The 16,598-nt window shown below is 46.2% G+C and overlaps 1 protein-coding gene across 4 annotated transcripts in view; it reads left to right on the top strand.

The window, feature by feature from the left end:
* CNOT10 (CCR4-NOT transcription complex subunit 10) overlaps positions 1-15,826 on the top strand; it is a 95,716-nt gene extending 79,890 nt beyond the window's left edge. For 3 of the 4 annotated variants that reach the window (XM_030812224.1, XM_030812223.1, XM_003256815.3), the window contains 5 exons: positions 3,509-3,639; positions 5,229-5,264; positions 5,456-5,583; positions 11,287-11,362; positions 15,408-15,826. In XM_030812224.1, coding sequence (XP_030668084.1) covers positions 3,509-3,639; positions 5,229-5,264; positions 5,456-5,583; positions 11,287-11,362; positions 15,408-15,562 — 526 coding nt within the window. In that variant the 3' untranslated portion in view covers positions 15,563-15,826. Of the gene's footprint in view, positions 1-3,508; positions 3,640-5,228; positions 5,265-5,455; positions 5,584-8,797; positions 8,939-11,286; positions 11,363-15,407 lie in introns of all 4 variants that reach the window. The other variant, XR_004029799.1, reaches the window with a different exon arrangement.
* The last annotated feature ends 772 nt before the right edge of the window (positions 15,827-16,598 follow it).

Raw genomic sequence — 16,598 nt, 5'->3', positions numbered from 1 at the left:
AATGTGATAAATCTACTTTGAGGGACCAGGCGCGGTGGCTCATGCCTGTAATCCCAGCACTTTGGGAGGCCAAGGCAGGCAAATCACGAGGTCAGGAGTTCAAGACCAGCCTGGCCAACATGGTGAAACCCCGCTTCTACTAAAAATACAAAAAGTTAGTTGGGCGTAATGGCGGGCACCTGTAATCCCAGCTACTCAGGAGGCTGAGACAGGAGAATCGCTTGAACCCAGGAGGCAGAGGTTGCAGTGAGCCAAGGTCGCACCACTGCACTCCAGCCTAGGCTACAGAGCAAGACTGTCTCAAAAAAAAAAAAAAAAAAGACAAGAATTTTAAAATATCTTTCCAAGCTACTGTGTCATTCCAAAATCAGCTAGTTTTAGTCAGATTCCAAATACTTCTTCATTAATATCATGGTCATTCTGAAATTTTCCAAGGCACATTATCTTTTCTTTTACCAAAATTGAGTAAAATACAGGCCGGGTGTGGTGGCTCATGCCTGTAATCCCAGCACTTTGGGAGGCCGAGGTAGGCAGATCATTTGAGGTCAGGAGTCCGAGACCAGCCCAGCCAACATGGTGAAACCCCATCTCTACTAAAAATACAAACATTAGCCAGGCATGGTGGTAGGCGTCCATAATTCCAGCTACTCGGGAAGTTGAAACAGGAGAATTACTTGAGCCTGGGGGGCGGACGTTCGGTGAGCCAAGGTTGCACCATTGCACTCCAGGCAGAGTGACACAGCAAGACTCCCTCTCAAAAAATAAAAATAAAAATAAGGCCGAGCGCGGTGGCTCACGCTTGGAATCCCAGCACTTTGGGAGGCCGAGGCAGGCGGATCACGAGGTCAGGAGATCGAGACCACGGTGAAACCCCGTCTCTACTAAAAATACAAAAAATTAGCCGGGCGTGGTGGCGGGCGTCTGTAGTCCCAGCTACTCGGGGAGGCTGAGGCAGGAGAATGGCGTGAACCCGGGAGGCGGAGCTTGCAGTGAGCCAAGATTGCGCCACTGCACTCCAGCCTGGGCGACACAGCGAGACTCCGTCTCAAAAAAAAAATTTTTTTTTTAAATAAATAAATAAATAAAAATAAAATACAGCTTGAATTTTTGTATGATGCTGATCCTGGAAATTTTATCAAAAGCCACGAGTATTCTGCACAACATTAGAACAGTTCTTTCATTCATCGTATAGGTATATACTTATTAATGCCCAAATATAACTACTTACTCTTTTGCTTTTTAGTGATCCCCAAACATACCTAGTGTTGTTGTTTTTGTTTTTTTTTAAGTAATTAAGGCCAGGCGTGGTGGCTCACACCTGTAATCCCAGCACTTTGGGAGGCCTACATGGGCAAATCATTTGAGGTCAGGAGTTGGAGACCAGCCCTGCCAATATGGTGAAACCCCATCTCTACTGAAAATATGAAAATTAGCCGGGCATGGGGGCGCACTCCTGTAATCCCAGCTACTAGGGAGGCTGAGGCACGAGAATTGCTTGAGCCTGGGAGGCAGAAGCTGCAGTGAGCCAAGGTTGTACCACTGCACTCCAAACCGGGTGACAGAGTGAGACTCCATCTCAAAAAAAAAGTAATAAGAAATCATTCAACTATATAAGAGACTTTGTCACAGTTCAAATATAAGGGAGCTCCTGCTCTTCTGCAAGAAAATCTTGTCCAATATTCAGGCCTAGAGATGGGGAAGATCCTAATTTTCAGTTCAAGGCATTTGGGTTGCCTCTAAAGTACCTTCCATCCTTACCATTGCCCAACTCAAAATGCCAGTGTTGGGAATTGCAGCTGCTGCTGGTGTTCAGATTGTGGTATATACGGCCATTATGAGAGAACTGGACTGTGTGCGTGTGTGTGTGTGTGTGTGTGTGTGTGTGTGTGTGTGTGACTGAGTCTCTCTCTGTCACCCACGCTAGAGTGCAGTAGCGCAATCTCAGCTCACTGCAATCTCCACTATCTGGGTTCAGGCGATTCTCCTGCCTCAGTCTCCCAAGTAGCTGGGATTACAGGAGCCCACCACCACACCCGGCTAATTTTTTTTCTTTTTCTGAGACAGTTTCACTCTTGCCCAGGCTGGAGTGCAGCGGCATGATCTCAGCTCACTGCAACCTCTTCCTCCCCAGTTCAAGGGATTCTCCTGCCTCAGCTTCCTGCATAGCTGGGATTACAGGCGCACACCACTATGCCCTGCTAATTTCTTTTTTTTTTTTTTTTTTCTTATTTTGAGACGGAGTTTCACAGGCATGAGCCACCGCACCTGGCTAATTTTTGTATTTGCTCTTATTGCCCAGGCTGGAGTGCAATGGTGTCATCTTGGCTCATCACAACTTCCACCTCCCAGGTTCAAGCGATTCTCCTGCCTCAGGCTCCCGAGTAGCTGGGATTACAGGCATGCACCACCACGCCCGGCTAATTTTGTATTTTTAGTAGAGATGGGGTTTCTCCATGTTGGTCAGGCTGGTCTCGAACTCCCGACCTCAGGTGATCTGCCGTCTTGGCCTCCCAAAGTGCTGGGATTACAGGCATGAGCCACCATGCTCGACCTGGAGAGTTTTAAAACTATTAAAGTTTAGTTTGTGTTGTTGTTGTTCTTGTGTAGAAAGTCATTAAGATGGCCGGGCGCGGTGGCTCACGCCTGTAATCCCAGCACTTTGGGAGGCAGAGGTGGGTGGATCACGAGGTCAGGAGGTAGAGACCATCCTGGCTAACACAGTGAAACCCCATCTCTACTAAAAATACAAAAAATTAGCTGGGCGTGGTGGCGGACGCCTATAGTCCCAGCTACTCTGGAGAGGCTGAGGCAGGAGAATGGCATGAACCCGGGAGGCAGAGCTTGCAGTGAGCCAAGATTGCGCCACTGCACTCCAGCCTGGGTGACAGAGCGAGAGTCCATCTCAAAAAAAAAAAAAGTCATTAAGATTTTGAGCAGATCAAAATGTCCCCAGTTAAAAAAAAAAAAAAGCTGGGCATGGTGGCTCACGCTTGTAATCCCAACACTTTGGGAGGCCGAGAGGGGCAGATCACGAGATCAGTAGATCGATCTTAATTTTTATTTTTATTTTTTTTGAGATGGCGTCTCACTCTGTCATTCAGTCTGAGGTGCAGTGGCATGATCACTGCTCACTGCAGCCTCAGTCTCCCAGGCTTAAGTGATTTTCCCACCTCAGCCTCCTGAGTAGCTGAGACTACAGGTATATGCCACCACGCCCAGCTAATTTTTGTAGAGACAGGGTTTTGCCATGTTGCCCCTGCTCTTCTCAAACTCCTGGACTCAGCAGTCCACCCACCTAGGCCTCTTGAAGTGTTGAGATTAAAGGCATGAGCCACTACACCCAGCCAGTTGATTCGTTTTACCTAAATAAATTTAGATTTCAATTTAAGGACATGAAATATGAGACATATATCCAATGTATAATAACATAATATACCCAGCATTATTTTACATTGGGTATTTTTGTGATGTTGTACTTTTCAGTTTGGAATCTGTTTTTTCATTTTAGGTTTCTGGGACATTTATATGCTGCAGAAGCCCTCATCTCTCTCGACAGAATATCTGATGCCATTACTCACTTGAACCCGGAGAATGTCACTGATGTCTCCTTAGGGATCTCTTCAAATGAGCAGGACCAAGGTTAATGAGGACACCTTTGATCAGAACTGGTCACTGTTTCCATTCCCCTCCTGTCATAATTCAGGATGTGTGGAAATTTAAGGGCATGGTGATAATGAGAAGAAAGTTTTAGGTTGGCTTTCCACATTTTTGTCTGTACTTACTTTGTAGCAGTTGTTTGCTAAGTAGACCTGACAGTTAATGATCACATCATCTAAATTCTCACCTTTGAAAGGCTGGTACTGTTAGAATGGTTAATTTTGGTTCTGATACTATTTATTTGTTTTCCTTTGGAGTGATTTTAAAATCCACAGGGGAGTAAAAATATTGCATTCAAGAGTCAGTTTTAGTCCGGGCGTGGTGGCTCACGCCTGTAATCCCAGCACTTTGGGAGGCTGTAGCAGGAAGATCACTTGAGCCCAAGAGTTCGAGACCAGCCTGGGCAACCTGGTGAGACCCCCGTCTCTATTTTAAAAATAAGGAAAGAAAGAAAAGTTTGTTTTAAATCATTGCTAAATTTTTAAATAATTGCTGGGTGTGGTGGCTCACACCTGTAATCCCAACACTTTGGGAGGCCGAGGCGGGTGGATCACCTGAGGTTAGGAGTTCAAGACCAGCCTGGCCAACATAGTGAAACCCCATCTCTACCAAAAATACAAAATTAGTAGGGCGTGGTGGCGCAAGCCTGTAATCCCACCTACTCAGGAGGCTGAGACAGGAGAATCGCTTGCACCCAGGAGGTGGAGGTTGCAGTGAGCCAAGATCACGCCACTGCACTCCAGCCTGGGTGACAGAGCAAGACTCTGTCTGAAGAAAAAAAAAAAATTAATAATTAAAGCTGTGTGACATTCATTTTACTCAAGATTAGTGCTCAGGTTTGAGATGGTGGTGGGTGGTAGCATTCTGACAATTTTTAATGGAATCTCTACTACATGAAAAGTAAATAAATTGCTTTTTATTAAATTTCCATTTCATAAAGAAAGTTAGGTTTTTAGAAAATATGCTCTCAGCTGGGCACAGTGGCTCACGCCTGTAATCCCAGCACTTTGGGAGGCCGTGGTGGGTGGATCACCTGAGGTCAGGAGTTCAAGACCAGCCTGACCAACATGGTGAAACCCTGTCTCTACTAAAAATACAAAATTAGCCAGGCATGGTGGTATGCCCCTGTAATCCCAGCTACTCAGGAGGCTGAGGCCAGAGAATCACTTGAACTCAAGAGGCAGAGGTTGCAGTGAGTCGTGCCATTGCACTCCGGCCTGGGCGGCAACAAGAGCAAAACTCCATCTCCAAAAAAAAAAAAAAACCAGCCTGACCAACATTGTGAAACCCCCTCTCTACTAAAAAATACAAAAATTAGCCAGGGATGGTGGTGCATGCCTGTAATCCCAGCTACTCAGGAGGCTGAGGCAGGAGAATCGCTTGAACCCAGGAGGCGGAGGTTGCAGTGAGCCAAGATCACGCCACTGCACTCCAGCCTGGGCAACAGAGCGAGGCTCCATCTCAAAAAAAAAAAAAAGAAAATATGCCCTCTACCTTCTGAGCCTGAGGAGAAAAAAAAGAAAATATGCTCTGTTGTTCTGCCCCTCAGATTTATTTTCATGTTTTTATAGGATCAGACAAAGGTGAAAATGAAGCAATGGAATCCTGTAAGTAAGAAGTTTTGTGATACTTAAGTAGCCTGGCCTGCATCCCAAAAATTTAGATTCTAAATCTTCTGTGTTCGTTTTTCTGCCTGAGGAATACTGCTGTGCCGAGTGGCTCCTCAAGGCGATAGATTGGGTTGCTCCCTTGCTGTTGGCACGGCTTCTTCACCGGTGTCTACACTCTTTTTCCCCAGCTGGGAAGCGGGCCCCTCAGTGCTACCCCAGTTCCGTCAGCTCTGCCAGGACTGTGATGCTGTTCAACCTTGGCAGCGCTTACTGCCTGAGGAGCGAATATGAGAAAGCCCGAAAGTGTCTCCACCAGGTGAGTCCAGAATGGAAGGAACTGAACCTTGTAAAGCAGCCAACACAAGTTTGAGGTTTATATTTTTTGTTACTTTGTTTGAGGCATCTGGTCAGTTTGTTAAATATTGGAATATCACTTTCCCAGATTTAAAAATATTCTTGCAAGGTGAACAACTGATCAGCATTGTAAAGGAACCTAGACACTTAATGGAGAGTTTTTCTTGATGATTTTATTTAAAAAAATTTTTTTTTTTGCCGGGTACAGTGGCTCATGCCTCCCAGCACTTTGGGAGGCTGAGGCAGGCGGATCATGAGGTCAGGAGTTGGAGACCAGCCTGGCCATATGGTGAAACCCCATCTCTACTAAAAATACAAAAATTAGCCAGGTTGGTGGCACGCGCCTGTAGTCCCAGCTACTCATGAAGCTGAAGCAGAAGAATCACTTGAATCCGGGAGGCGGAGGTTGCAGTGAGCCAAGATCATGACACTGTATTCCAGCCTGGGCAACAGAGCGAGACTCCGTCTCAAAAAAAAAAAAAAAAGAATGTTTAAATTTCAAATCAGCAAAATAAAAGGCAACTTGGGGCCGGGCACAGTGGCTCACATCTGTATCCCACACTCTGGGAGGCTGAGACAGGCAGATCACTTGAGTCGAGGAGTTTGAGACCAGCCTGGGCAACATAATGAGACCCTATCTCTACTAAAAATACCAAAAATTAGCCAGGCATGGTGGTGCATTCCTGTAGTCCCAGATACTTAGGAGACAGAGGTAGGAGGATTATCTGAGCCTGGGAGGTCGAGGCTGTAGTCAGCCAAGATCGTGCCACTGCACTCCAGCCTGGGCAACTGGAGTGAGACCCTGTCCCAAAAAAAAAAAAAAAAACATAATATGAAGAAGTAACTTGACAGTTTTAATTATTAAAATTCCAAAAGATGGAAAACTGTCTAAAAGATCACTTATATAAATAATAGTGCATCTGTACAGTTGAAGACAATGAAGCTATAAATTCTAGGTACTAAAATGGAAAGATGTCTAAGACATACTAAATGAAAATAGCAAGGTGTGAAACAGTTTCTGTATAACCGTGTATACATGCATAAAAGATCTCTGAAAGGACACACCAAGAAACTGCGAACATTAGTTGTTGGGGTGGCAGGATGAATACTACATGGCTGGAGCAGTAGAATGGGAGACTTTTCACTGTATACTCTTATGCTTTTAATTTTTTCTTTTTTTTTTTTTTTTTGAGACGGAGTTTCGCTCTTGTTGCCCAGGCTGGAGTGCAATGGCGTGATTTCGGCTCACTGCAACCTCTGCCTCCCAGGTTCAAGCAATTCTCCTGCCTCAGCCTCCCGAGTAGCTGGGATTACAGGCATGTACCACCACATCCGGCTAATTTTGTATTTTTAGTAGAGACGGGGTTTCTCCATGTTGAGGCTGGTCTCGAACTCCTGACCTCAGGTGATCCACCCGCCTTGGCCTCCCAAAGTGCTGGGATTAGAGGCATGAGCCACTGTGCCCAGCTGCTTTTAAATTTTGAATTGTGTAAATCTTTTTTCAAAAAGTGAATTATAGGCCGGGCACGGTGGCTCATGCCTGTAATCCCAGCACTTTGGGAGGCTGAGGCGGGCAGATCATGATGTCAGGAGATCAAGACCATCCTGGCTAACACAGTGAAACCCCGTCTCTACTAAAAATACAAAAAAATTAGCCAGGCGTGGTGGCATGTGCCTGTAGTCCCAGCTACTTGGGAGGCTGAGGCAGGAGAATGGCATGAACCTGGGAGGCGGAGCTTGCAGTGAGCCAAGATCGCGCCACCGCACTCCAGCCCGAGCAACAGAGCGAGACTCTGTCTCAAAAAAAAAAAAAGTGAATTATAAATCCACCTTTCAGAAAGCCAATACTAGAGAAACTCCATACACACTAAAGAAAGCTACTGGCAATATATAACTAAAATAAACCTCTGAATTCTACTACTGAAATGGTGCATCATGAAGCTTCAAGGAAGATTTTGATTGGATCTCTTTAATAGGTCACCTGCCAATCCCTGGACCAATCATGGGCATTGAGCCATACCTGTAGTAGGGGACTGGGTACCACCATTGGCAGCCCCAGAGGAATCTCACAAAATTAGAAATAATTCCTCAAAAGGACATTCATCCAGCAAATATCTGTTGAGCACTTACTTCTGAGCTAAGCCATGGGAATAAGACTGCACATAAGCAGACATGCTACAATCTTGCCCTTGTTTGTAGACCTTTGCAGTTAGGAGACACCTTCCTAAAAAGGGAATTGCATGGTCATAGGATATGCAGGATTTTAAGACTTCTGATATAGAAAGTTTGTGTCAAATGGTATATTCTCTAGCAGCAGATGAGAAGGCCCACATTCCCACATGCTTGCCACAGCAACTAAAGTTGATATTAAACCTCTTCTCAGGAGATAGGGTGGCTTTCAGCCGGGCGCAGTGGCTCACGCCTGTAATCCCAACACTTTGGGAGGCCGAGGCAGACGGATCACCTGAGGTCAGGAGTTCGAGACCAGCCTTACCAACATGGAGAAATCCTGTCTCTACTAAAAATGCAAAAATTAGCTGGGCGTGGTGGCACATGCCTGTAACCCCAGCTACTCGGGAGGCTGAGGCAGGAGAATTGCTTGAACCCAGGAGGTGGAGGTTGCGGTGAGCCGAGATTGCGCCATTGCACTCCAGCCTGGGCAACAAGAGCGAAACTCTGTCTCAAAAAAAAAAATAAAAAAAAATAAAAGCCTATGGGGCTTTCACATAGGTTCCTGCTTATGTAAGTAGCCTTGTTGTGCCTAGAAGTGATGATGCTTTACCATGTGGAAAATAACTACAAATTCTATTTAGTCAACTTTGTGGCATCTGGTCAGCATTTCTATCCCAAATCAGAAAAGTTAAGTGACAGGCTGTCCAGAGTAACATGTTTGATATTATCTAGGCATTGAGTGTATGAGTTAAACCAGTAAGAGTTAAAATGTTTCACTCTTCTCAGTAGCAAGGCTAGGGTGTTAAGCATCCCCTCTCAAAGTGCCCCCAAACTCCAGTCACTGCAGCAAACAGAGCTTTTGATCTAAATTTACAGTGTGTACAGTCCAGCTCAGGTTCTCATACAGCAGGTGGCCATGGCTGCTGCCACGCTGGGAGAGACAGATGGGGTCAGGCCTGGTTCGGGGTCTGAAGGGGGTTTTGTTTTGGTCCCTTGGTTTTTAGGTTAATCCAATGGCTGGACCTTTGTTAATTGGGAGGCCCACCCTGCCTGGGAGGGAAGAACAGTGATGTGAAGAGTTGGAAAGGGCTCGGAGTAGATGTTTCCAAGGTTGCCTGCCCACCACTAACCATTCTGAACAGCCTGTAAGCAAAATGCCATTAAGTATCATAAAGATGTTGCCTTGAATTCTTGTATTTTAAAAAAAGCTTCAGACTGTGGTCATTGCAAAAAAACAGTAAATAAAATGTGTTACTAGCCACTTGGATGAAAAATAGAGATTTTACTATCCACAAAATGGGCCGGGCACAGTGGCTCACGTCTGTAATCCCAGCACTTTGGGAGGCCAAGGCGGGTGGATCATCTGAGGTGAGGAGTTCAAGACTAGCCTGGACAACATGATGAAACCCCGTCTATACTAAAAATACAAGAAATTAGCCGGGCGTGGTGGCAGGAGCCTGTAATCCCAGCTACTTGGGAGGCTGAGGCAGGAGAATCGCTTGAACCCAGGAGGCAGAGGTTGCAGTGAGCCTAGATCACGCAATTGCGCTCCAGCCTCGGCAACAAGAGCAAAACTCCGTCTCAAAAAAAAAAAAAAAAAATACACAAAATGGTATAAAGACGATCTTGCCTATACAGCTTGCCTAGAAAGCTAGGTTTAGATGTATAAAATCTCATTTTCTGAAAAGAATTGTTATACCTCAGTGTTGTGGCGAGAGGAATAAAAGCCTCCCCACCTCATTCATGAGGAACTTCTTAGAAGCACATGCTCTGGGCAACATGCCCCGCTAGTCTGAGATTTCTCCTAATGCTGCCAAAAACCAACCTAGTACACATTTCTGGTCCTCCCCAACATCTCCCACGTTCAAGCTACTACCTTCAGTACCATTTTTCCCCATTTTCTACCTATGAGATATCTACCCTGCAAGGACTAAAGCAGGCCTCCCTTACCCCAAAGCTCTGTTTGAAAGAAACTTCTCGGCCGGACGCGGTGGCTCACGCTTGTAATCCCAGCACTTTGGGAGGCCGAGGCGGGCGGATCACGAGGTCAGGAGATCGAGACCACGGTGAAACCCCGTCTCTACTAAAAATACAAAAAAATTAGCCGGGCGCGGTGGCGGGCGCCTGTAGTCCCAGCTACTCGGAGAGGCTGAGGCAGGAGAATGGCGTGAACCTGGGAGGCGGAGCTTGCAGTGAGCCGAGATTGCGCCACTGCACTCCAGCCTGGGCAACAGAGCGAGACTCCGTCTCAAAAAAAAAAAAAAAAAGAAAGAAACTTCTTTCGGGGCCGGGCGCGGTGGCTCACGCTTGTAATCCCAGCACTTTGGGAGGCCAAGGTGGGCGAATCACGAGGTCAGGAGATCGAGACCACGGTGAAACCCCGTCTCTACTAAAAATATAAAAAATTAGCCGGGCGTGGTGGCGGGCGCCTGTAGTCCCAGCTACTCGGAGAGGCTGAGGCAGGAGAATGGCGTGAACCCAGGAGGCGGAGCTTGCAGTGAGCCGAGATCGCGCCACTGAACTCCAGCCTGGGCGACAGAGCGAGACTCCGTCTCAAAAAAAAAAAAAAGAAACTTCTTTCTTTCTCTCCATATTCACAGCACATTCACTGCCTTCCTCCCTGGCATTTACGTAACTTTGTTTGGATTATTGTTAGTTATTTGCATGCTTGTTTATTATCAGGGGAAGTCCCTGTCTTATCTCCATACCCACTTCTGTTCAATAAGTATTTGTAGAAGTCCATTATCTGATTAGATTAAGAGAAGGGGCAGGGCTGTCTGGAAGCAGTGAGCAACTAAAACTAGATGGGGAAATACAAGTTGATAATAAGGTGAGGAATATTTTGGCTGTAGCCCAAAGAGGCCCAGACTGAGGAAATAAACCTGTAATTTCAGCACTTTTGTCCAGAGCAGTCCAGGCTTCTTTCTTCAGGACTGGATTGAGAGAAACTGCTGGCCGATGCTATGGCTCTTACTCAGATCTAAGGGCAGCATGTTGCCTAAACTAGTAAATTATTTTATTGGACTAAATTGAACTGTGTTTCAGTCCTTAAGAATGGAGACATCAAACATGCTACGTGGTACGTTTTTTCTGTATTACTATTTAAGTTTGAATTATTATTCCTGACATTGATAACTTACAGTTTATAATACTGAAGTGTTACTTAGGAAAACAAATGGGCATGCAGATTTTGATGTAATTGCAACTGTATGTGTCTGTTGTGAAAGCCACCAGCAGAATTGGATGGTTGACTATAGTATCGGGGTGTCCAGTCACCCATCTCAAAACCCAGAGTATTACATGTCTAGCTTAATTGGTAGGTTTTAAGGCAAAAGGAGCTGAGGCTCATCACAGCTGAACAACAGGTAGTCCCTAGGAAGTCACTTGGGAATGAGCTTGAATAAGTTTGTTACCTTGTTGGTTGGCAGATGTACTTGAAGTGTGTATCTTAAGCTGTTGTTTTTTCACGGGCATCTTTCTGTTTTGAGCAAAGGCGGCTTCAATGATCCATCCTAAAGAGGTGCCCCCTGAGGCCATCTTGCTGGCAGTCTACCTTGAACTGCAGAATGGTGAGTAATTCTCTCTGTTTAGGACTTTATCCCTTGAAAGAGCCTGAGATTTTTTGGTTGGGAGACAGGGTCTCACTGTGTTGCCCAGGCTGGAGTGCAGTGGTACCATCGGAGCTCACTGCAGCCTCCAAACTCCTGGGCTCAAGCAGCCTTCCCACCTCAGCCTCCCAGGTAGCTGGGACTACAGGTGCACGCCAATGAGCCCAACTAATTTTTTAAATTTTTTGTAGAGATGTGGTCTCGCTTTGTTGCCCAGGCTGCTCTCGAACTCATGGGCTCAAGCAATCCTCCCATCTTACCTTCTCTAGTAGCTGGGATGACAAGCATAAGCCACCATGCTCAGCCAAGGCTGAGATTTTTTTTTTTTTGAGACAGGAGTCTTGCTCTGTAGCCCAGGCTGGAGTGCCGTGGTGCGATCTCAGCTCACTGCAAGTTCCGCCTCCTGGGTTCACGCCATTCTCCTGCCTCAGCCTCCCGAGTAGCTGGGACTACAGGCGCCCACCACCACGCCCAGCTAATTTTGTGTATTTTTAATACAGACAGGGTTTCACCGTGTTGGCCAGGATGGTCTCGATCTCCTGACCTCATGAGCTGCCCGCCTCGGCCTCCCAAAGTGCTGGGATTACAGGCGTGAGCCACTGCGCCTGGCAAGGCTGAGATTTTTAATGTCTGTTTTTTCTCTTCAGAGTCAGAAATTTGCCTTCCTTGAAGATAGGTGACCCATCAAATTCTTTTTTTTTTTTCTTTTTTGAGATGGAGTCTCGCTCTGTCACCCAGTCTGGAGTGCAGTGGCACTATCTCAGCTCACTGCAGCCTCCGCCTCCCGGGTTCAAGGTTCAAGAAATTCTCCTGTCTCAGCCTCTCAAGTAGCTGGGATTACAAGCGCCTGCCAACATGCCTGGTTAATTTTTTTATTTTTAGTAGAGACCAGGTTCACGATGTTGGCCAAGCTGGTCTTGAACTCCTGACCTCAGGTGATCTGCCTGCCTCAGCCCCTCAAAGTGCTGGGATTATAGGCATGAGCCAGAGCGGACGACCCATCAAATTCTTCTACATAAAAATATAGTTAGGGCCGGGCGCGGTGGCTCATGCCTGTAATCCCAGCACTTTGGGAGGCTGAGGCGGGTGGACCACGAGGTCAGAAGATCGAGACCACGGTGAAACCCTGTCTCTACTAAAAATACAAAAAATTAGCTGGGCGTGGTGGCAGGCACCTGTAGTCCCAGCTACTTGGGAGGCTGAGGCAGGAGAATGGCGTGAACCTGGGAGGCGGAGCTTGCAGTGAGCCGAGATCGCGCCACTGCACTCCAGCCTGGACAACAGAGCGAGACTCAGTCTCAAAAATATATATATATATATAGTTAGGAGCTGGGCGCAGTGGTGCATGCCTATAATCCCAGCACTTTGGGAGGCTGAGGTGGGCTGATCACCAGAGTTCAGGAGTTCAAGACCAGCCTGGGCAACATGGAAAAACCCCATCTCTACAAAAAATACAAAAATTAGCTGGGTGTGGTGGTGTGCGCCTGTAGTTCCAGCTACTTGGAAGGCTGAGATTGGAGGATCACTTGAGCCCTGGAGGTTGAGGCTGCAGTGAGCTGAGATCATGCCAGAATGAGACCTTGTCTAAAAAAATAATAATAGGCCACAGTGGCTCACGCCTATAATCCCAGCACTTTGAGAGGCCGACATGGGTGGATCATTTGAGGTAGGAGTTCAAAACCGGCCTAACCAACATGGTGAAACCCCATCTCTACCGAAAATACAAAAATTAGCCAGGTGTGATGGCGCACGCCTGTAATCCCAGGTACTTAGGAGGCTGAAGTAGGAGAATCGCTTGAGCCTGGGAGGTGGGAGGTTGCAGTGAGCCGAGACACGCCACTGCACTCCAATCTGGGCGACAGAGTGAAACCCTGTCTCAAATAATAATAATAATAAATATCTATATCTATCTAGATATATTGATAAATTGATAGATATAGTTAGGGAGTTTTTGATATCCTACAAATACTCCTTACAAGTTAAGTTTATCTCCTTTTATCTGAGAAAATACAGAATCATAACTTCAGACACTTAATTATAATTAATCACTATTAATTAACCTTTCTCCTAGGCAGCTAAATGACTGAGAACATGAGTTAGAATGCAGTTGCTTTGAGTTGTACACCGTAGTATTTTGAACACAGATATTAACAAGTTTTACAGTAAGCCAGTTCTTGCTGAGAATTATTTATTCAAACATAAATGTAGGTCATGCCTTTAGGGCATATACGATCTCCAAGATGTATCTCACTAGAAGAAAGGCTATTGGCTCTAAATATGAGACAGCATGAAGGAGAAAAGAGACATGAATGAGAGAGATTAGAAGGGACAGAAATAGGCCGCGTGCGGTGGCTCATGCATGTAATCCCAACACTTTGGGAGGCCAAGGCGGGCGGATCACGAGGTCAGGAGATGGAGACCATCCTGGCTAACATGGTGAAACCCCATCTCTACTAAAAATACACAAAATTAGCTGGGCGTGTTGGCATGCAGTTATAGTTCCAGCTACTCAGGAGGCTGAGGCAGGAGAATTGCTTGAATCCGGGTGGCGGAGGTTGCACTGAGCCGAGGTCGCGCCACTGCACTCCAGTCTGAACAACAGAGCGAGACTCCGTCTCAAAAAAAAAGGGACATAGGCCGGGCGCAGTGGCCCACGCTTGTAATCCCAGCACTTTGGGAGGCCGAGGCGGGCAGATCACGAGGTCAGGAGATCGAGACCACGGTGAAACCCCGTCTCTACTAAAAATACAAAAAATTAGCCAGGCATGGTGGCGGGCGCCTGTAGTCCCAGCTACTCGGAGAGGCTGAGCCAGGAGAATGGCGTGAACCCGGGAGGCGGAGCTTGCAGTGAGCCGAGATTGTGCCACTGCACTCCAGCCTGGGCGATAGAGTGAGACTCCGTCTCAAAAAAAAAAAAAAAAAGGGGGACATAAATGAAGTCACAGCCAGGCGTGTAGTCCTAGCTACTCTGGAGGCTGAGGCGGGAGGATTGCTTAAGGCCAAGAGTTCAAGGCTATAGTGTGCAGTATTGCTCCTGTGAACAGTCACTGCACTCCAGCCTGGGCAACATAGTGAGACCCTGTCTCTTTTTTAAAAAATAAAAAATAAAAAAAAGGCTGGGCACAGTAGCTCATGCCTGTAATCCCAGCTACTCTGGAGCCTGAGGCAGGAGAATTGCTTGAATCTGGGAGATGGAGGTTGCAGTGAGCCGTAATCGCCCCACTGCACTCTAGCCTGGGCCACAGAACAAGACTCTGTCTCAAAAAAAACCCAATGTTCTAAGGCATAACTCCTTGTTGACCTTGGGAACTCTTACAAGGCTCCCCCTTTTTTAATAGCTGAAGAAGGGGTCTTAAGTGCCTGGCACCCAGCGGGCCTTAGCCTCCTTAAAGATGTGATTAGGGTTAGTGCATTGCCCTAGACTGTTTCATTGTTTTTTGTTTGAGACAGGGTCTCACTTTGTCACCCAGGCTGGAATGTAGTGGCGTGATCTTGGCCTTGACCTCCCAGGTTCAAGCAGCCCTCCTGCCTCAACCCCCCAGGTAGCTGGGACTACAGGCATGCACCACCACGCCCAGCTAATTTTTGTATTTTTTTGTAGAGACGGGGTTTCACCATGTTACCCAAGCTGGTCTCGAACTCCTGAGCTCAGGCGATTTGCCCACCTCAGCCTCCCAAAGTGCTAGGGTTACAGGCGTGAACCAACCCTCCCAGATGATCGTTTCTTTTATACAGCCCACCTATAACAAGTTCTCTACCTGGGCTGTACCTTAGAATCACTGGGAAGCTTTTAAAAATTCCATTGCCCGGGCCATGCCCTACATCACTTAAATCAGAATTTCTGGGGATAAGATGGAGGCTTTATGGGATTCCAGTGTACAGCCAAGGCTGCAGATGACAGCTCTTCTAGATCATCTTTTACCTCCTTAGCAGGATTTTCATGTCTTGCTTTGTGTGTGGTAGTATTGTTCTGTGCTTTGTTTTTTAACGGGAAGTATTTTTATAGGTAATACTCAGCTGGCCTTACAGATCATCAAAAGGAATCAGCTGCTCCCTGCAGTGAAAACACACTCTGAAGTGAGAAAGAAGCCAGTGTTTCAGCCTGTCCACCCGATCCAGCCCATCCAAATGCCGGCTTTCACCACTGTGCAGAGAAAGTGATACTTCACTTTTGGAAAACTGTTACCTGAGACCCAGGGGAGTATTTACTGGCCATTTTAGTTGTATCACAGCAGAATGAATAAAAGATGGTGAAGGCTGTTAATTTTGAGACGATTCTACCCCTGACTTTTGGCCAAAAGCTTACTTAAAATTAAGGATTTACTAAGTCATCATCAGCTGTTTTTCTTAATTTCAACCAGACTATTAATTTTGAGCCATTATGTAATATATGCCATAGGCAATTAAAACATAATTTTATCAGAAGTCTTACACAGTCTTTTATTGACTATTAGATTATTTTAGCATCTGAGGTTTTGTGTTAACGTTTAAAAATTGACAAAGAACATCAGCAGTAGATAAATAGCCAATTCAGAAGCCGACCTGAAGGTGAAAGGGAGGGAAAGAGAGTTGATGTGTTTTATGTCTAGTTATGACTGAAAAGACCAGAAAATGTGTTAACAAATTAGGTTAAGAAGATACAACTGGGCCAGTCACAGTGGCTCATCCCTATAATCCCAGCACTTTGGGAGGCTGAGGTGGGCAGATCACTTGAGGTCAGGAGTTTGAGACCAGCCTGGCCAACATGGTGAAACCCCGTCTCTACCAAAAATACAAAAATTAGCCAGGCATGGTGGCACACACCTGTAGTCCCAGCTACTCAGGAGGCTGAGGCAGGAGAATCGCTTGAACCTGGGAGGTCGAGGTTGCGGTGAGCCGAAATTGTACCATTGCACTCCAGCCTGGGCGACAGAACAAGACTGTCTCAAAAAAAAAAAGACACAACTGATCTGTTAGGAATCATTTGCTTAAAAAGTGCAAACACAACAGAGTTCAGTGTACTGACCACTGGCCTTGTTCACTCTCCTAGGTTCTGGAGTCTGTTAGCAGGCAGTTCAAGGTTCATTACTAACCCTTTTGCAAATGCAAACAAGAATTTAATAGCTTCTTCCCAAGAGACAGTTATGTGTTGTGGGATTGACATTGACAAAATTTGCCAATAGGATGGATATACACTAACATTAAGTAGGGGGAAAAA

This window comes from Nomascus leucogenys, chromosome 4, assembly GCF_006542625.1.
Source record: "Nomascus leucogenys isolate Asia chromosome 4, Asia_NLE_v1, whole genome shotgun sequence".
In the NCBI taxonomy this organism is placed as follows: domain Eukaryota; kingdom Metazoa; phylum Chordata; class Mammalia; order Primates; family Hylobatidae; genus Nomascus; species Nomascus leucogenys.
Note: the sequence above shows the minus strand (reverse complement) of the source record. Positions and strands in the feature narration are given on the sequence as shown.